At 40.1% G+C, this 21,635-nt stretch overlaps 1 protein-coding gene across 4 annotated transcripts in view; it reads left to right on the top strand.

Annotated features, from left to right (window-relative positions):
• JAK1 (Janus kinase 1) overlaps window positions 1-21,635 on the top strand; it is a 62,757-nt gene that overhangs the window by 25,498 nt on the left and 15,624 nt on the right. For 3 of the 4 annotated variants that reach the window (XM_055815216.1, XM_055815213.1, XM_055815214.1), the window contains exons 2-9: window positions 6,615-6,694; window positions 7,562-7,760; window positions 9,974-10,097; window positions 15,243-15,396; window positions 17,318-17,481; window positions 18,055-18,394; window positions 19,886-20,062; window positions 20,797-20,954. In XM_055815216.1, the coding sequence (XP_055671191.1) occupies window positions 6,689-6,694; window positions 7,562-7,760; window positions 9,974-10,097; window positions 15,243-15,396; window positions 17,318-17,481; window positions 18,055-18,394; window positions 19,886-20,062; window positions 20,797-20,954 (1,322 nt within the window). In that variant the 5' untranslated portion in view covers window positions 6,615-6,688. The remainder of the gene's footprint in view (window positions 1-6,614; window positions 6,695-7,561; window positions 7,761-9,973; window positions 10,098-15,242; window positions 15,397-17,317; window positions 17,482-18,054; window positions 18,395-19,885; window positions 20,063-20,796; window positions 20,955-21,635) is intronic. The other variant, XM_055815215.1, reaches the window with a different exon arrangement.

Raw genomic sequence — 21,635 nt, 5'->3', positions numbered from 1 at the left:
GTAATTGTTTGGTACGTTTCCACGGCTTGAAGCTTGATGTGTAAATAAGTTTGCCTCCAAGGAAATTGATACGGTTTTAGCTGAAAAGTGGTTAGTATGGACTATACAAGGATATAGTAACAGCTAGTAAGCTTCTCAAGAATTGTATGATTTAAAGTTGTTACTATACCAGAAATTGTGGATGACAAAGAATTAGGTACACATTTACAGTTTAGAAACAAGCTATAAAAATTGTTGGTTGCTGTAGAAGCCCAATCCGTATCCAAAGGAACATCAGTCAGGCTGGAAAGATTAGGTAAGAAAGAACAGTGTGACTGTGTTTGTATGCATGCTGACGCATCTGCAACAGCCGTTACAGGTGGGACAGTAAAGGTGGTAGATTAACACGCAGCTTTCAGAGCAAGCTGAAAAACTTCTTCCCACATAGGTGACGTCACAAAATTCAGAGAAGTAGCTAAAATTGCAGTGGAAAAGCACAGGAAACAAGCATGGTTAGTTCTTGTAGTGTGACAATGAATTGAGTGGGTTTGTAAAGCGTTGGGTTTGGTCTGAAGCAGTCAGTAAGTGAACGCAACAGGAGTCTGCCTCCTCTGCTTTTCAGTTAGATTGCTAAAAATGGAAATATATAACATCTGTTAATATAAGCGTGCGAGTGATGAAGGCTGGCTGACATACCTGATCATATACACCCTGTTTTTCAGTTCTGAAGAACTTCGCTGCACCTAACTATTCTTGCTGAAAATTTCCATTACATGCACTCTCAGCCCAATTTTTAAAACAAAGTTTTACAACATAGATCAGTCATATCGCAGAATGAATACTATAGAAAAACCCAAGGGGAATTAGTAATTCTGGTTTTGGGGCAAAGGTAAACAGCATGTGGTGAGATCAGTCTGAATAAAAGAATAAAATAGATGAATACTAAATTATACATTCAGTGACAGTGTCCTGTGGAAAAAAATAGCATGTGATCACATACATAAAGGTGATGAAGTATTGCATACACACAGAAAACACCCAAATACAATTTAAAAAGCAGCCTCGTTCTGTCCTGTAGCATTTGTGTTCTTGAATTTCCAGGAATAATACTTTAAAAGCTTTTTTCTTCAATATGACTCGGAAAGAAACATCCCTAGAAAAGAGCACTGATAGTAGTTATTACATTTAATCCCAAAGTATTAGTTATTAACGAATGGGAGTGTCAAGAGCTGAGTTAGCAGCAGTTAGCTCACTGATTTTATGAGCAGATCCACAGGTCAGAAGATGACATGGGCACTGTAGGCAGTAGAGAGGGAAGCGCTGAGCTTTTTGCTGTCCTCAGATTTACTTGGACAACAGTTTTAGACCTGAAGGAGCTCTGTGTATGTTCATGTTCTACTCTATAATGAAAAGTTTTTATCTTTTTCTCTCCAGTGAGCTTTAGTTAATCGAGGCTGGTCCAATCTTTGCCTGCTGTGGTGGTGGGTTGTGCCTTCCCAGGGCTGCTGTAGGAGGGTCTTGGTCAGCGGTTCGATAGCTCCTTTGGTAAACTGGGATTTTAACTGCTGCTTCACTCCTTGCTGTCGTATCATTCCTGTCATTTTCTCTTGTCAAAATTTATGAAGGAGAGTGTTTGGTTTTATTTTAAATGAGTCTCTGATAGGTTATGCTAGATTAGATGCATGTACCATGCTGAATGGGCTGTGACAAGTTTCTTTACTAGTATGTTGAAAAAAATAATACTAATAGAGAACTTCTGGGCTGACATAAACTATGAATACTACAAAAATGCCATGCCCTGCAGGCTTAAGGAAAGCCTGTTACTTTCTTGCCATAAGCAATCATAAACATCCCCTGGCTCTGTCACAGTCATGAAACCAGAAACTGAATTGGCTGAAGGGGGAAAAAAGAGGAAGAGCTTGCAAATGGTGCTTCGAACTGACTTCTGGTTTGGTCGGATTTTATCTGGGATTTTCCTCTCCTCACATTTTAGGGACTTTTGCCCCCAGAATAGACCTTCCATCTTTGCATTTTGCTTTCATGATCTTTGTTTATGGTGGAAGCATGGACAGCACAGGCAGTGGTGTAGCAGGGTTGGCGCAGGAGGTCAGCAGCACCAGCTGGAGTCTTGTTTTCCTGTCAGAACTCCCCATAACGAGCAGGAGGCAAAACTTGCATTTTAAATCCAAGCAGGTCTGAGTGCACAGGTTTACCTCAGGATAAGCATGGATGTGTGCTGGGGAGTTCCTTCTCAAAACCTTTGGGTTTCGTAGTTTTCAGTGGTCCATTAAAATGTTTTATGAGTGGAAAACAAAGGGTGCTGGGTCTCGGGGGTCCAGCGGGCATGGGCAGCACCTTTCAGGGGAGCTGAGGGCATTTCTCCTGGCAGGCACAGCAGCTCTGCTTGCATCTCCTCCACGTCGCAGTGCCTTTCTTCTGGGAATTGCAGCAGTTCTGCTGGGAGAAAATTAAGTGTGTCCCAGTGACAGCGAGAAAACTGAGTTGGGGTAAAAACTCAACAAACCCTTTGTCTACTTATATGGGGAGCCTAAGCTGTGTGACATCCATTGCCTTGTTTCAACTTGGGTGAGAAGTTTTCTTAAAAATGCCCATTAGCGCTTGTAGCCAGTTTCTGTTGGTATCAGATGTCTTGAAGTATCTCCCAGCTGATAGTTTTATCCTCTGTTTCCTTATTCAAGTGAAGCTCTTTTTGTGTTTTGGGTTTTGTTTTTTTTAGAGAGGGACTCTTGGCAGACCGGGTGCAGATGTTCCAGCTTCACAGGAGGCTTCAGAGCCAGGCTGGCTTTCCCAGGCTTCTCCTTCCACAATAGTGGCTTAACTTCTTTCTGGTTCAAGGAAGATTTGCAGTTGTTTCTAAAGTATTTAATTTATGCCTTTGCCTTTTCTTTGTTTGATTTTTGAGGCATGCAAAAGTTTAAAGGGGTCATTTAATAGTGTTGTACATTTGTAGGGTTTTTTTCCTTAGAAATGTTGGGACTATTGGGCTTGAACCGTTCTGCTTTTACTAAGGTAATCTTGTCTGTGGCAAGTCATAGGCAGGAACCTGAATTTTTACCAACTATTATTCTCTTCCAGGTATTTAATTAAGTATGAATAGTTTAATAGCCAACCAGAAACAAACTAATTTTGAACAACCTGTCTTTAGATTTTCCTCTCCCTATTTTTTAACTTTTCATCTTTCTGATACCAAAATTTTGCGGGAGCTTCATCAGTGTATGAGAAAAAAATACTTTCTGTGGGCTCCAGATCTGTTCATTGACCTTGTCCAAAGAAATTAGATATGAGTTTAGGCAATTGTGGGTGCATGGTTTTGTTTTTGTGCATGTGTGCACCCAAAATCACTGATTTTGTGGTTGTTAACCTTGCATGAAGAATGAGTCATTGTCCCCCTCTGCTGGCAGTGCACCGGGCTGGGGATTTGTTCACCCTGACAGCCAGCGAAGTTACTCCGTGAATGAAATACAGAAGGTGGCAGGTATGTGTGTATATGTTGGTCAGGATTTTAAATGGCCAGAGAAACCCTTTGCTTTGGGGAGTGCTTGAAAAGCTATAATGCAGCAGCTTTTGAGGTGAAGATACCAAGTGGTATCTTGAGTAAAGCCATCCAACCTTCCCCGAAATGTTTTGCAGCATGCATTGCAAAAGACTTGTTTCCCCCATGAGAAGAAAAACACACTCTGAAAAGTGCAGATTCTGTCTTGTCAGTCAGACTACTCCCAGCAGTATCCCTGTCATCCGATGCTAAGTCCCCTGGAGCCGTGCTGCTCAAGGAGGATGGGTAAAGTGTTGGGAAGTGCTGCAAGAATGAGCAGGGGAAAGTGGAGCTTGTGCAGGAAGAGACCAGTGGAACATGGCACAAGCCAAGCAAAGTGCAACCTGAGAAGGGATCCAGCTGGTGTCTATAAGTTCATCAGGGAAATATGAGCAAGGGAGATAATCTGCAGAAGATACACAAAACAATGGTCTGCTGAGGCTCTGAAACCTTGTAAGTGGCAAAGGATAAATATCCCCTTCAGATTTCTGAGAGGAAGCATGAGGGCTGTGTAACATGATGCCTAAGATTGCAAGAGACTGAATGTAATGGCCATGGGGAGCTCTGGGTCATGCACATGGGACTGGGGTGAGCCTTGCAGAGGGGACAGTCCCATGGCTGCCTGTATGTGCTGGCAGGCAGCCGGGTCTGGAGGAGCGAAGGGCTGCCGTAGTGCTGGCCCGGCTGGCACTGGGTGCCATCACCTGTATGTATATAATATTAATGTGTAGGACTGGTAAGAGATGCTACTGTTAAGAGAGAGCAGGAATGTGTCTTGTTCAAAGGATGCTTTTTGGAAGATTAAGATGCATTTTTAAAAAGGTGAATTCCTGACATTGAGCATGGGAATATCTGGAAAACCTGTTTGTAAATATTAAGTTAGAGATTGGATGTTGGTTTGTTTGGTTCATCCCCTGAAGTGTATTGTAAATGAAGCGCTTAAGGCTTTTTGTATTCTGGGAATTGCTGCTGCGATTAGAAACAAAAGGACAAACTACTAAGCAAACCCAAAGAACTTATGTTGAAAAGCAACAATTTTGATTTATGAATCTGCAAGAAGGCAATGGTTTTATATTTCCCTTCACATTTTAAAACATCTGGACGATCTTTTTACTGTTATGCCCACACAGACATTAAAATATATTGAGTTTCATAGAACAGTTTGAGTTGGAAGGGACATTAAAGATCATCTGGTTCCAACCCCCCTGCCATGTAAAATGTTTAAAAGAGAGTGTTTTCAATTAGATTAAAGCTAATATCTTTAGCCTTTTGTGTTTAATTTTTATGGTCCTGTGCAGAAATAATTACTGGCTTGTCTGCATGTTGCAGTAGTCATGCTCTCAATTACTTCTTCCCCATATTACTGCTGGAGGAATGTGTCTGGAAACTCAGATTTAGCATTAAAGTGGCACGGATGGAAGGAACATTCAATTTAATTGTAAATGTGTGCTGTGCTGTTAAATGTGGGTTTTTTTCTATTTTATCACATTTGCTGGGCACTTCCCAAGCACAAGGGAAGCTTGTGCAGCAGTGTCAGACTTTTCTCCTGTCTAAGTGTAAGGCTTGTAAATCAATATTCATCGAAGTCTGTTATATCAGATTAAGGCCTAATGCTGTTGCAGTGAAACCAATACACATTTAGTTCAAGTATGTTTTGGCAGAGATAGCAGAGAAGAGAAAAAGGTGGGGATGGAGAATACAAATGGAGGAGTCTTTCACCCTCAGATGAGTAATGGGTGATGTTTACCAAACCAGCAGTACTGTCAGGTTTAGATCAGGCACATTTTGTCACATTTAGTTTGCCATTGCTCTTCGTTAGTGACTATGCCAGGAGAAGCAAGTGGAATAGTTTTCCCTTGAGAGCGTGGAGCCGTGGCTGGTGGACAGTGACGTGGGACCAGGGCCAGAGCACAGGAGTCTCTCTGCAGATGCAGAAGAGAGTCCCACATCCTTCCTCTCTTCAAGGAGTCCAGACTCCTTCCCCATCTGGCTTATTCCCATTCCTTAGGAGAGGAGCAGCCTGTCTGCCCTTGGAAGGAAACATCACCCGTGCCTTTCAAGCATGCCAGCACTTTCACTGATGCTCCATGCTCTACCATCAGGACTTCTTACCAATCAGGACAGATTTCTTAACAATCCCCACTCTTTCCCCACCTGCTTCTTAAGTATTCCTGTAGCATCTCGTTGATTTTAACAGCCGTGCCTGGTATTAGATAGTGCTTTAAATAGAGGCACTGTCATGCCTGCCAGTAAAAGAAAAAAAGATGGTATTGTTATTTTGCTGGTTTGCTTCAGGTGATGAGGATAACCTCTAACTTTGGGTGGGACTAGTTTTGCAAACCAGCCCCAGAATACTGAGGTGGTTTGTGGTGTTTTTAAGCCTTAGATAAGGCTTAACACCCCCCCCACCCCCCCATGTAGGCTCCTGGAAAGGTGCCTGTGCTGCTTGAAGACACTGAAGACATGGGCTGTGCTCCTTGTGAACAAGGTTCCTCTGACAGAAATACAACCCTTGCAGTGATGCTCCCTTGAGTAGCTTCCTTATTCTCTGCATCCCACCCAAGGCTCTGCACTTTTCATAGGGCAAAGGAGACTAAAATAAAGAAAAAAACCACAATCATTTGAAGGGGAAGACACAGTAGAGACTAGGGAAGAATTGGAATTAGCAATATGAAGTTAAAAATGTGAAGAATGAAGTGACTTCAAAAGCCACAAAGGAAGTAGAGCAAAGAAAAGAAAGCTTCTTTGGTGTCACAGCTAAAGGTTGCAGTGAGTGCAACACTAAACTGATGGTTAATGCTCTGAAAATAGGAAAAAAACCCCAATGAATAATGAAGGCTTTCCCCTGTTTTTTGTTTGCATCTCAGTCAGGGCATCCAAAGAGTCAAAAGAAATCAGTAGACTTACATAGATTCCTAGACACTTGCTATGACTGTCTTTGGCTGAGACTAGGTCTGGATCTCAGTTACATTAAATGAAAGATTCCCTTGGATTTCAAGTGGCATTTTATCAGCCAGGCCATATATTTTGTGCCTCAAACTGTACAAAGCCATTCTTGACAATATTTTTTTTTTTTTTCCAGCCAGAGTCAAGTTGCTTTTGGAAAGTGTGAAGATAATCCATTTCAGTTGTGTGGAGGATCAGACAGTCACATAAATGCAGGTGTGTTGGCTTTTGAGGTTTGGTTTTGTTTGTTTGTTTTTCGGTGGGAGGATTGATTTCATAAACTGTAGAATTGGTGGTTTGGGTTTTTGTTATTAATTGAGCAAAGGCGTAGTAAAACGTGGAACACAGACCCTGTAATACCTGGAGTGTGTGTTCTTCTATTTCCTTTCTGCTCTTTCTATTAAGCACTGGGTATAAAATGCAACATGCATTTTCTTTCGAGTCAGAGCTGTCTTGTATGCATTCTTGGCAGTCTAAAAGCTATTGGATTAAACCTACTTAATGCTACTTTTTCCTTCTGGAGAGAGAGAGAAGTAATAATAAAAACCTAACTCTCCAGTAAAGCTCTTTTCATCATGACACATCAAGTATCAGATGTTTAAAAAACAAAGGGTGAGAGGGGAGAAAACTATCAAAAATATTTAGCTGTTAAGGAGACAGTAAAAATAGAAGCTACCTTTTTTTTCATTTTAAGGAAATATAAATTGTACTGTTTATATTACCAAGCCTCAAGTATTGTTTTTCAGCCAGTTAGGTGCTTAAGGATGTGAAAGTTATTCCTGCTTTACAGTCAAAAGAGAAACCTCCTAGAATAGTTGTGGAACCACCAGAACAGAAGGGAATTATTTGGAACAGAGTTACCAGAAACAGAATAAATATTGACATTTCTTTTTTCACTTCTCCCCTCGTTTGTGAAAGGGGGACCTGATTTTCAGTAATCAGGTTCCCAGTGTGAAGACTCTGAGATGCGCTGTGCCTAGCCCATCATAGTGTACAGCAGCCTCATCAGCAATGGATTTGTGTTCTGATAAATACTCAAACTCTGCTTCACGTTTTCCTTAACTATTTTTCCTCCACTTTCAGTATCTAAATGTAAAGGAAGATTGCAAGGCCATGGCTTTCTGTGCAAAAATGAGGAGCACAAAGAAGAGTGAAGTAAACCTGGAAGCTCAGCATCAGGGTTTAGAAATACTTCTATACGTGCAAGATAAAAATCCCATTTGTTACACCAGTGGCGAGTTTACCTCGGAGGAGCTGTGCATTATAGCTGCCAAGAGGTGTTGTGAGTATTTGGATTTTATGTAAGTTCTCAGTGGCAAGGCCTGACAGTATCGAAAGTGATGCATCCTTCTCTGCATGTAAGTCAATGTTTGTAGAAGAAATGTGCGTGTTATATAGTCTAGGATGGAAACTTTTGCCAAGGGTCTGTTTGCGCAGTTCTTAAACTGCTTGGAATGGAAGAAATGGTGGCAGAGACTGTCTTGAGGTTCACCTAAAGTGACGATCTCCCACCGTGGTTTCTGGCAGATACAGGTACTAATTCTTTAATTTGGGTGAGGTGATTATGTTTCTTTTAAAAGGAGACGCCATATACAAATAAGTTAACACAAAGTGGCTTTTACTTTGCACAGGAGTTGGTAAACCTGTCAGGATCTGTCCTATGTTATAAAAATTTTTGGAGAGGACTCATGAAAAAAACAAAACCAAACCCAAAACCTATTTGCTACTTTCCGCTTTTAGGTTTCTGTTATTTGACACCCCTTTGCAGAGTTATTCAACAGTTAAGATCACCTGAACTGCACACCATTGTGGTAACACGTCAGCGTATGATGAAAAGTCCTTGCTTTGTTACTGTGGTCCTTGGCTCAGCAAAATGTTTGAACATATATGTAATTCTACTGGAATTAGTGGATTTAATCTATGTTTGAGCCTCATGAAACCAGTGTGCTTTTCTATTTATGATGCTACAGTTCTTTCCTGCCCTGATCCCGAGTTTGTGTTTCCCAAGCTTCACAGAACACTATTACTCAGCTGATGTGGGAGTGGTGAATCTGGCTGTCTAAATGGACAAACTGGGCTTTAGCTTTCCTGCAGCTTTAAAATATTTTCTTTTCCCGTGTCGTCTTGATGCCTGTGACATTGAGTACCTTTTAGTTCATTTTACCTAATTGCTTCCTTTCCATTGGAAAGGCAGGAATGATGGGAATCTGCAGGACAAACCTCATCAAATAAGTACTCATGTTGTTTTTGAATAGTTTTAATGAAAATGAGGAGTACTGACACTCCACATATTTCTGTCAGCATGGAAGAGCTGTGAACTTCTACTGTTTGTATGGGTGTGAACCCGCACACTGTGCAGCTGCACCCAGTAATTTCTGTTGGAAGTTCAGAACCTTTGAAGAAATTACTTAAAGTGAGCTTTCCTTAAAGGAACTTTTTTCTGCCTTCTCTTGCTTTTCACTAAGTCCACAGCACATGGCAGTGAAGTACAAAAGCCTTACCTGTTTCAGCAGGCCTGTGATGCTGGTCTCTGCTGTAAATCACAACTTGAATGTTAAACAATCGATGGCATTTCTGTACTGCTTGTTGACTGGCAGAAGGCAACGGCTGCCCAACACCACCTTCTGTGAACTTTGCAATTAAGCTGTTTTTATTCCCTTGACTTCTCTTCTTCCCTTCTGCTGTCTCTACCCAATTCACAATATAGAGTTTCACTGAATTCCACAGGACCCCAACAAAGTGCTCTGCACTTGGCCTAATTTCAGAAAGACACTTAAGCACATGCTACAGTGCTTTCTGCAGCAGAACTACTTGGCTGCTTTTGCAAAAAGGTACTGCCTCCTGTGGAGCAGGAAACCAAAGCAAGGATTACAACAAGGGTAGACCTGTAAACATACCATGGTCTGTTTTCCTTTGGGATGATGTAAATACAAAGGTTAAAGCAGGTCGGCCTAGACATACAATTCAAAGTCTGTTCTTCATTGGAAACCCCTCTGTTGAACTAGCAAAGAATGGAAAGATTCTGCTTGTTTGCTAGTGAGAAGGGGATTTTCATTGTTTCATTAAAACCTTCTTTTTCAACTAGGGGAATAAAATTTATTAATAAAATAAAACTGACAACAAAGTTGTGGTATCACTTGAGTCGTTTTGTTAAAACACCCGTTTCTGTCGTCTGGAAAAAGTGGAGATTTTTAAATCGTTTCCTCTTAAGTTCAGACCTTTGGCAAAATCAGGATTTCAGAGTAAGTTTAATGTTAGAAGTAGCTTAAATGATACACTGTTTAATACATGATAAATCTGTTTGAGTGAACCAATGTGCAGTTTGCAGTTCCACTTTAACAATAACTTTCTAATGTTTGTTTTAAACTAATCCTAGTATCAGTTTCTGTTCATGGTCTATTTTGCAAGATCAGATATTTACGCATTTGTATTATTGGGACACACATATGTATTGTAGCCATGCAATTCATACATTTGTTTACTTTTCTCTGACAGCTATATCTCCTCTGTGCCATAATCTCTTTGCCCTGTATGATGAAAACAAAAGACTCTGGTATGCACCAAACCAGGTCTTCAAGATAGATGAAAAAACATCACACCAGCTCCATTATCGAATGAGGTAAGTGCAAAACATCTGAAATACGATTCTTTACCTGTATGTGGATGCTCTGACTCTTACTACTGAACTCACTGAAGAAGCAGGAAAGCAAAACCAAAAGAAGCAGCTTGCTTTTCACAGCATAGGTAAGAGATGAACAGTAAAAGCTTAAAATGTCTTGTCTCCTGATTTTTTTTTTCATCTTTGCTATTGAAAAAAGCCCCAGAAGTTCAAAACCCACAAGAACCCTTATTCACAAAGCTGTAGGTGACTGAAGTAACGAAAAGGTAAATTGAAGAAAATGGCTGGAAAACATTGTTTTATTATGTCACTATTTTGAATGTTTCAAGTGCCTTGGAACACTTTGAAGTGTTCAGAGTGAACTGTACTCCTACTGAAGTTAATGGGAATTTTACAATGAACTTGAAAGGAGAAAGCAACATGCTATTACTTTTGAAATTCTCTAGGACTGTAGGGGAATCAGCATGACCTCACTGTGAGTCGCATGCACTAGACTGTAGAAAGCATCAGAAAGTAGAAACCATTGTTCCCAAGATGTTTACCTGACATGTACCATCAGGTTGATCTTCAGGTGGCGTCCTTAAAATGCAGCACATAGCATGCTGAGGTTGCTGGGGCTGAATGGGTACAGCAGCCCTCATCCACTGGGAAATGAAAGCAGTAATGCTGACAACTGTTGAGCGCTCTCACATACTGTAGCTAAAGGAAGCATGCCCTCCTTTTAGGATTTGACAGAAATCTATTTCTGCACATTATACTGCCGCCGCCTTTTCATTTTTGTTATGACTTTTCTTCTTGCATTAATTCGAGCGTTAAGTGTATGATATAGGAGAACAGTATGTGGAATAAACTTTGCTTCCAGGAATAATTATCTAGAAACTTTACCCATCTTGCTAAACCAAGTCCACAGATCATTTCTGTCGATTCTTCAAGGTACAACTGTAAGAAAATAAGCTTCTACGTAATATTCCCTCTTCGCCTTAAAATGTAATACATACATGGTCAGTTTGTGCTATAGCGAAAAAACTTCAAGTGGTAATATAGCTGTGTGCATTTTAACATCTTTTTTTCTGATAATCTCTAGTTAGACAACATGACTGTCCCTTGTACATGCTAAGGGGGGGATCGGCATGTATAAACTTCAGGTTGTGCATCCAAACTGTTTTCTAGGCTTGTTAGAGAATAACAGCCTCTTTGCTTATACAGATAGAGACAGCTTTGAAAAGGTGATCTTTGAATTGTAAGGTTGTGATTCTGATTACGTTTGTGCCAGACAAAAATACTGGCAGTCAACAAACAGATCTTTGCTTTTCAAGTAATTATAATACTGACAGCTATTATATTATAGTCTTTTCTTTAACACAGTCTTTTAGTTGTGTTAATGACTTAACCTTGTCTAATCTCAGATTTAAACAGCTGTGATTTGGCAAATAAAACGCCGTAGAGTAATGACTCCACAAGAAGCTCTGAGGACTCTGATGGCCTCTTACAGAGCATTCAGTGCCCTTTCTTGCTTTAAGAGATCGGTCAGATTAACCATATACTGGATAATAATAAAATTTCTTGGTATAATGTGAGTCTGGGGTGTTTTCCCCTGATACTGAAATTCTTTGATGTGGTCTGCTTTTTTTTCAGTAAAAAGAAAGTGGTATTTTAAAAGTGTAGTTGTGGGAATTTAATTTATCTAATTAGAAGTATGATACCGGTTTTATCTCAATTCTTAAAAAATAACTTCTGCTGTGTTTGGTGTCCATATGTTTCTGCTTTGGGTGAATGGTGAGAGCTCTCTCCAGGTACTCTTCCATTCCTACTGCATCTTACCTGCATAGTGGGTAAATGCCACCTTCTTTAAAACTGCTTGAAGAACTCCCTCTTATAAACCTTCTTTGACTATTTGTAACTCTTATCAGCTGATAGGTATATAGGCAAAATTGATGTTGAACTTTATTTTCTGGAAATTTTTCTATTCTACCATTTTATAGAATGAAGCTATGGAAAATGCTCTGCTTTCCCTATTTAAAAAGTTTTGGTGGTTTATTTTTTTGAGCTTTGGAGTTGGGATTTGAAGTTTGGCAAGGATGTCTCTTTTGTCAGATATACTTCATCCATGTAAAACTGGCAAACTTTGGGCCAAGAATATGTATTTAAAATAATTTCACGTGCACTTATGAAGAGCCTATATGAGTTAAGCACTAAAATCTAAAGATTCCCATCTCCCTAAGAATACTGCCATGTATTGATGAAGTGGTATTTTCCTTTCTTTCATTTCTGATCTGTTGTGTATCTTGGCTTGGGCATCTGAACTAGAGAGCAGGGCAAGCACTGTAAAATTATGAGCAATACTGGATTGTGAAATTGTTCTCTAAACGACTATTGTTTATTCTGAGCTCTGCAAGAGCAGAATTCCTCTTGAAAAAGGAAAATGCTCTGAGCTTATTCAGTAGTGCAGTGTATTAGACTGTATCTAGCGATTTAGAGACTAAATCATTTTTATGTGGACAACCTTATGTTTGAAATTTCATTACATTGATAGATTTGATTTAGTCGTGTCCTATTGAAATAATATATATAAAATGAAGGTATGTGACTGAGTAGTTTCAAATGTTTTTAGATGATTGGTTTCTCTCCCACTGCTGAAAGCTTTAGATTTGGTTTCTGATTGTGTGGACTTCCTGTCTTCCTCCTGCTCCCATCAAATCTGTGCCAGCTGCTGTACTTTGGTAATATTTTAAAAGGACTTCGTTTTCTCAAGAAACTTTTTAACTAGCACTGTATTTCTTTCATTTACCTCAAGCTTAAAAAAAAAAAAGTCTACAACATAAGAAACCACAATATTTTGTAATGCTCTGGTCTAATTAGCACACCAGCTGGTGGACGAGGAGTTTAACTGTTCCATAGCTGCATTGTGTTTAAGCCAGAGGTAGCAGTGTTTCTTGGTGTGGAGAAAGGACCCAAAGAAATGTTTCTGGAAGCTCTGATAAGAGGGGTGATCACAGCTGCTGTAGGTGAAAGAGAACAGCAGGTCCCCCTCCAGCATTTCCACCACTCCTTGGCCAGATTGAACTGGTGAAGTGCAAAGCTGCTCCTTCCCAGGGGTGACCCGCTCGGGCTCCCAAAATCCCTCTGGCTGTCTCTCACCCATGCTGCAGGTGCCTGCCCTGGGCTAAAATGCTCTAAAGGAGGAGTGGGTCATGCTCCTGAAACATAGGAGCCCTCAGTCTCCAGCCCGTTTGCAGGACTTCTGAATTGGAAAGCTTGTGCTCCTGTTTCTGTTTGTGAAAATGGAATAGTAATAATCTGTCTCCCCCTTGTCACAAGTCCATCAGTCTGTTCAAGGGAGACTGTCCTTTATTTATATGGTTCCTCAAACAATTTTTATTGTAAATTTTAAGTGTTGTCTTAATTGATGTGGTTTAAATGGGGAAGGAGTAAATTCTCCTCTCAGTTACAAACAGTACGCAATACCTTGCCCATAATTCTTTTCAGGAAATAACAAAAGAATGTGAGGTATTAATTATCACTCATTTTTATAAAGTAGCATATGAAAACAAGGTACTTCCTGGAGGCAGAAGGATTTGCTTTGCTCTGCTTTTCATGCTTCAACCAAAGGAGTTCTGCATTACCTCACAGTACTTGTCAGGAATTTTTGGTGTAGTTGTGTGTTGGTGTTCCTACTCACGCTATAGACATGTGCTTTTGGGGGACTTAAAAACAACTTACCAAAAAGAAAAGATGTACAGAAACACAGTACAGAAAGTCTCACCTCTTAAAGTATAATTTGATATGTAATTCTTCAGTTGAATGGTCAACTTACTGTGCAGATAACTACGTGTGATTAAAAGACATGATGCTGAAGTAAAAGTGCCAATTTTGCTTTGCTTTTGAAGACCCTGACTCTGGACTGAGGCTGATACACACCAACCTCAACCACTGCAGGACTGGGGTTTAATCCATGAACTTATATTCTGTTCAGAGTCAAATCACAAAGATAGTCGCATAACTTTAAAACACACACATTTGCATGTGGGTTGTCCTGCACCATAATGTTTGTAAGCATTGATTTTACATTTCCCTTTGTATTAATGCAGAGAGACACACACAGACAGACACACACACACACGTGTGTGTGCATGGTTTGCTCTTGCTGGTGCTGAATGCTCCTCTGGAATTAGATGGACGTGTTCTTATAGAAGTCATTTCTACTTAGCAGTTGGGTAGGTCTGCTCTGCTGTGGCCTTTTAATTGTAAGTAGTACATGATCACATGCAAGGCATGAACCTTTGCAAAAGGCACATTGATTCAAACCAGATTTAACTAAACTTTATTTAAAATGTTAATAGAACCCAGATAAACACAAATTTCCATAACAGTTTAGGCAAAGATTTCTCAAAAGGTGCAAAGAGAGGCTCCAAAATTTCAATTCTTTTCAGCAGATGCCGGCTCCTTTAGCAGCTTTTCAGTTAAATAGCCTTGCATACAGATGTGGCTAAAAAGCTTGTTTGCAATATACACAGAAGATCAGCTGTGTCCCTTGAAGACCAGATGATTTGAATTAGTGCTTTTTTCACCAGCTCCATCCGAAACCAGAGGGAAGCAGACATTCCAGGGAGCGAGGCATCGTGCTGCTTCCTGCTCCAGCTGTGGGGGAGGTACTCATGGCAGTTCTGCCCTGCACATTGCTTTGGTGCCGATAGAAGAGGAGGCCTGAAGTCTTGCTAGCCCTTTAGATGAGTTGTTTTATCTTGGAATGCAAATGCCAGTCATTGCACGGTAGAAGCATTACAGTCTCATACTGCTCAAGCAGTGTCAGGGGTGATGGAAATCTAATTGTCATCTGAGTGGTGGCTTCTTGTTTGGTGGACTGTGCAGGGATGCAACAGGCAGTCAGGTGTGAACTGTGAGTTAAGAGTGTGAGATACTGTTGAGTGGAAATGCTGAAGACCTTTGACTAATACACCATTTTCCCTCAATTCCTCAGGCCAGGCACGTGGTTTTTCTGCAGCAGACCATGTGCAAGCTGCAGCCTCAGGGACTGATGGGTTTTGACTTTTAACTGATTTTCTTTTAGAAGGTTAAAATACGTATCTACTGTAAACAGAGGATTCCCCCAAAAGTTTTTAAAGTTTATTCCTCTTTTCTTGTAAGGTACTACTTTACAAACTGGCATGGGACTAGTGAAAATGAACCCTCAGTGTGGAGGCATTCCCCAAGGAAAGCAAAGAACTCTTATGAGAAGAAGCCGGCACCAGAAGGAACTCCTATACTTGATGCAAACTCATTAGAATACATCTTTGCACAGGTAAGAGGTTGCTTGCAAGCATCACACAAAAACTATTTGATCCAGTAGAAGTGGCTTTAAAGACCTATTATCAAACTTCTAAAGTACATGCAACCTTACCTGTTAGTAATTGATAAGTGATTTCTTCATACTCCTGCGTGGTGGAGAGAAGAGAATTGGCTATGTGAAGAGCAACCTGTATATATGCAGAACGTGTGAAGAAACTGTATGTCTCACAATCCAAAAAGGGCTACATTTTTATGGTGTACTTTCTTTTAATATCAACTATTTTTAGATATAAATGCTATCATCTTTTCTTTTGCCAGATATTTGCACGCAACTTTGATATCCGTAGTCCTACGGAGAGGAGCAGCAGCAGTATTAAAACTGACAATATGGTGTCCTTTTAATGAGTCTTTTTTACTGTGTGGTGTAAAAGCATTGACTGATAATACCGCTGTCACACAGTCAGCTTACGTGCAGTTTTTATTTCCTTCTGTTGTGCCTCCCTCTTGGTGGCGGTACAGGCAGCACGCTGGATGTGGCAAGTAGGCAGGATCCCTATTTCAGAAGGCTTGTGCTCTTGGACAAAAAAGTTTGTCCATGATTTTGCAAACTCCAAACTGTGTAGTTTCACCAAAGAAGTGGGAAGGTTGAAGTTGATGAAGGCTTGTGAAATGAGCAAATTAAATGCATTGGAGGAAAACTTGTTTACTTTTAATTCTGAGTATAATTACTGCAGAATTTTAAGACTTTGAAATATGGTTGTGTCCCTCAGGAAAAGAGATAGCATGAAGGTGCTTCACTGAATCCTTGTTGTTTTGTTGTGAAACCAGAATAAAAGAAAATACCAAATTAGCTACAGCTATGTGTGCGTTTTAATGGTACCACCTGCATTTTAAAGTAGGAAAAGAAGCAAATCTTTTATTCTGTATAACCAAACTGACTTACACCTTTTTTTCTATGAACATTCCTGTGTACATATATGCAACTTTGCAAAATCACTATTTGAAAACATGCTGCAAAACTGGGTTTTGTCCTTTTTTTTTTTTTTTTTTTTCTTTCTCCTTTTTTTGAGTGTCAGCAAAAAGAATGAAAACATATTTCAACTTGTGGGATGAGTAGGGACCCTAATGGGTATTGTCAGACAATATTGTGTTAAGTAGAATTTTACTTCTGGGTAATAACATTTTAAAAAAAGGCCAGACAGACAATGCTAATGGTAGTATAAGGCAACAGAAATGTCTTTGCTCTTTGGTAACCAAATATTTTTTGGACTGTCCCAGAGCAAGGCGGCTGCCACAGAGTTTGCAATCTTGGCTTTGAGATGTGGCTTAGAGACTGAGTGCATGAGGTTCATAGAGATACCAGGCGATGAAGGACAAAGATGAAGCAGAGGCACGGAGTATTTGTTGCGTACTAGAAAAAAAAATCATGATGTGCTAGAAGGGGACAAGGGTGGTGCTTTCTTTAGTTAATTACAAAAAAAATTGAATTTTTGATGGGCTAGTATATAAAAGAAGGGGACAGGGGGTTTTGAAAGAGTCTGAGCAGTGCAGGTGTTCTGCCTGTGTGTCTATACACGTTCTTTGTGAAAGCCACCATGCTGTGGACTGCATGTGGGGTGGATATGCTGTGATGATCCACATGGTGATTCCAGCTGTTCCACAAACTGTCACTTCAAAACCAAAGTGCTGGTGTTTCTTCTCAAATAGGCAGGGTTTTGGGGTGAGTAGCACTTGCCTGTGTTGCTGTTTCACTGGCCTATGGGAAGACTGCATCAATTGCACAGCTCTTCCCTTCTACCCCATCCTGTCCTGGCTTACAGTTTTGGGTGACTCTTGCTCAAAGAGAGCTGTGATGTTGTGACATATTGCTTGCTTGTAGATGATCAAAGACAGGTACCAAATCTGGTAGCTTTCTTTTTTTGCTTCCTATGAAGGGTCAGTATGACCTAGTGAAAGGCCTGGCACCAATCCGTGATCCTAAAAATGATCAAGAGGTTCATGAAATTGAAAATGAATGTCTGGGGATGGCTGTCCTTGCAATCTCTCACTATGCCATCAAGAAAAAACTGAAGCTTCCTGAGCTTCCCAAAGATATCAGGTGAGCTGGGATAACTTCTTTGTCACTGTTGGGTCTGCTGTGCTTCTCTTCCAGAAAGGATTTTAAGCATTTTGCCTTCCAGGGTCTGACTGCACAGGAGTTACAAGCTCCGACACTACTGTTGCTAAGTGGGTCTTCCTAATCTTGTCAATAGGGATATGTCTTAGAAAACTGCATTTTTTTTTTCTCATCTGGAGTGTGTTTGAAATCTGTGCAGCTAGTGCATGCAGCATACTGATGTGTTGGCTACCTGGGAATAGTTGGCTTGCTGGGAATTCTGGGTTCTGGGTTAGCAGGTTCAGAAACGGCAGTGTTGTTAAGTGGCAACCTCATGAGAATACTGTTAGAATAAATTGTGTTATGGATTTGAGTGGGCTATATCCATCTGACTAAAAAGCTTTCAGTTAAGGTTATTATTTGAATTCCTATTGGCTATTAATGCTGTAACCCCCTGTTACAGTACCAACTGCACCTTGTTCTCTGTAACTCCTAAAATAAGGCAGTTGCACATTTTAGAGATTTAAAAGTTTAGGAGACGACAGTATTAACCAATAGCATTGTTTTTCCTTCTAGCTACAAGCATTATATTCCTGAAACTTTGAACAAGACTATCAGACAGAGGAATTTTTTAACCAGGATTCGGATAAATAATGTTTTCAAGCATTTCCTTAAAGAGTTTAACAACAAAACCATTTGTGACAGCGTATCTCCACGTGATCTGAAAGTTAAATACTTATCAACAATGGAGACCTTGACTAAACATTATGGAGCAGAAATTTTTGAGACTTCATCTTTGCAGATTTCATCTGAGAATGAAATAAATAGATGTAATTGTGGAGACAATGAGATCCTCCCACGATACGAAGTCATCGTAACAGGAAACAATGGGATTCAGTGGAGGCTTAAGCCAAATGTAAGTATCCCTTGATAAGTGGGAATTAGAGGATTGTTTTGGGGGGCATAACTGTTTAAAAATGATCTTCAGACACTGCAGATCAGCTTTTTATTGAGAGGACTTCTTTCATAGGATTGTAGGATTATGCAGTTTGGAAGGGACTTCAGTAGGTGTGCAGTTCAAGCCCCTCTTCAGGGTTAGCTTGAGATCAGACCAGGTTGCTCGGGGCTTTATCCATTCTGGTCTTGAAAACTTCCAAGGATGGACACTGCACAACCTCTGTGGTTTAACAGGAAAATTAAAGACTGTACTGTGTCTGCAGACCAGACACAAGTCTTGAAAGGGAAATGTCTGTGGAGACCCTTATGGTTTGGTGCCCTCTCTTGATATCAAAGTCTGTTAATGCTTTTTCTGTATATGGCACCCCAGGTGCTCTGTTTGCTCATCCCTGTAGACTTGTCATGAATAAATTAAAATATAGTGACATTAAAGCTAAGCTTTCCCCCATCAGTGATACTTTAGTTGTTCCTTGTTTCAGTGCTGCTAATAGAACTCACTTTGCATAATCTCTTCTGTACTTTGTGTACATAAACATTAAATATGCTCTAGGTTTGAAGGGGTTATGCCATATTCTACAGTTTTTCTCCACATACAATACTTAAACAAACAGACCTCCTTTTGCTTGCCTCAGTTCCTGATAGTGATAAGAACCTACTGATAACTGTCTTCTGTAACATGGAAAGTAGTGTGCTTCGTTCTATTTAGATGTAACCTAACGATCTATCTCAACCTAACTGTCTATCTCTGATGGAGATTTTCTGATTTAAATGATAACATTAACGGGGAGGAGGGAAGGAGGAACTGATATTTGAGCAGAAAAGCTTGCAAGAAGTGCAGCCTGTTTCTTCTAAGGCTCCTGTTTCTGCTGCTTTATAGATTGTATTTATTTAAATGCCTAAACGAAAGACTTTCATCTCAACGTGAGCTTTCCTGTGACTAGCAGGAAGCTTTGATCAGCCTGAACATTTATCCTTTTTAAATAAGTAGTTGCTAATAATTTTCAATAATTTTTGACCTGTAAGATGATCAGCTTCATTGTGGGCTGCCTGCTGAATTTCATCTGCTGCTGGCAGTTCAGGCATGCAGTGTGAGAAGAATGTGGCTCTTGCATTTGGGCTGAGCTCTGAAAGGGTATTTCAAGTATATGATTTAGAAATTTTAGTAGAACTTTCAGCTCTGTACTGCTACTAAAATTATTCCTAGCATACCAAGAGAGAGGTAAGTCAGCTACCTTATGGCTTCTTGCCTTCATCCTCATGAAAACTGTATCGTGGACAATTCTTGATAGAAGTATATCCTTGCAACACAGATACATGGAACATGTAAATGAATTCATAATGCGGTGCGAAAAGCATTCAAGAATTAAATACGTGTGGAAGATTAATTTGTTGTGAATTTTCATTAAGATACGTTTTTATTACTGTACTTTTATCCAAAATATATTTCCAGTCTGTACAGATGGAGAAAGAGAAGAAGAAAAAATCTGATGGCAAGACCAAAAAGGAGGAAGAAAAACACAAAATTCAAGACTCATGGAACAATTTTTCCTATTTTCCTGAAATCACCCACATTGTCATCAAGGAAGAGTCTACAGTTAGCATTAACAAGCAGGATAACAAAAGGATGGTAAGAACTAAACCTGGATAGTTTTTCCTCTCATGGGAAGCTGTAATGACACAGTGTTGTTGGGCAACAGGTGACAACCTCCTTGAGGCATGTTTTTTGATGAGACTCTTCAATAACAGTTCAATATGCTGTCCTCAGCACTGTACAGATGCAAAAGTCCTGGTTAGAAGAGCAGAAAGTTAGTGAGCTCAGCTGATTCCCTATGCTTGTTCCTGCATGTGGCCTTCCTCTGCACAGCTTGGATAGCCAAAAGCAGTGTCAAGAAAGAGGAGCTCAACACAGATGGCAGAGAGGAGCTGGGAGGGAAGGAGAGAAGGGTCCGTTTATAGATACCCAATTTTAAGTGTCCTAAGTGATTTTTCTTCCTGTGGGCTGCCAGCTGTTAGCGTTTGAAAAGGAGCTGCCAGAGTGACATTGGCTTCAAGTCCAATGTGTCTGCCCCAGTCCTGAACTCGTCGTGTTTCACAAAGGCTGGCACAAGAGTTGGCCTTTCAGACCTCACAGAAGATGACAGCAGAACATGTCATGCTGGAGAGTGAAAGTTTCTGGCCAGTAATGAGCGGAGAGGATAGCAAATGGTCAGTGTTGACTCCTTAAGTATGTATGGTTTTCTGTCATAGGTTTCTGGGCAATTTTTTAGCCACTTTATGCAAAAATTGCTGGATATTGAGACACTCCTGAAATGTTTTAACAGAACTGTAAGAATTCTTCACTAAAATATCTTTTTGTTGTAGGAATTAAAACTGTCTTCACATGATGAGGCCCTGTCGTTTGCATCGTTGATAGATGGATACTTCAGACTTACAGCAGATGCCCACCATTACCTCTGCACAGATGTGGCTCCCCCACTGATTGAGCACAACATAAAAAATGGATGCCATGGACCTATTTGGTTAGTAAAATGTTTGATTTATTTCTCCACTTGAATAATTGTGAATAATTGCTGCATTGTGAATCCATTGAGGAAATCTGACATTTGGAAGGCCATCAGTTACCAAAAGGTTATAAAACAACTCTAACTTTTCTAAGGATTATATGGGAAGAATATCCCTGTTTCTCTCCATGTCAACTCCTCTACAAGACCAATGTTTCCTCACTCTAGGAGTATTTTGAGGCTCACTTCACTAATAGCTGTAGAGATCATTGTCAGTTGAACAGATGGGAATGTATTAGGTAAACAGAGTTGGACTGTGTCTGCTTTGACCCTGGGAATCCTTGGATGGACAAACAAAAAGCCATTCCTTTTTTTTTTTTTTTTTTTTAATAGCTAAAGCAATTATTTTCTCTTCTGCTCACTTTTTTGACTTTTTCTTTGAAGTTTGAAGATGCAACATATAGAAAACCGAGAGCCTGTGTGTGCACTGTGCTGGATGTGGAATTTCCCCATTAAACGTGCTAAGAGCTTAATAAATCTTCCCTTGCTCAGTGCAGCTAAATGCAAGCGTGCGTAATGCACACAACTGAATCATGTTTTAATAATAATATAAATATTTCTAAGTTGCGGTTATACATTTTTGTTCCAAATATAGGATTGCTCTCCTGTGTATTTACTAATAATGGATTTTGGATGCAA

This window comes from Falco peregrinus, chromosome 10, assembly GCF_023634155.1.
Source record: "Falco peregrinus isolate bFalPer1 chromosome 10, bFalPer1.pri, whole genome shotgun sequence".
In the NCBI taxonomy this organism is placed as follows: Eukaryota; Metazoa; Chordata; class Aves; order Falconiformes; family Falconidae; genus Falco; species Falco peregrinus.
This window is presented reverse-complemented; position numbering and strand designations above follow the sequence as displayed.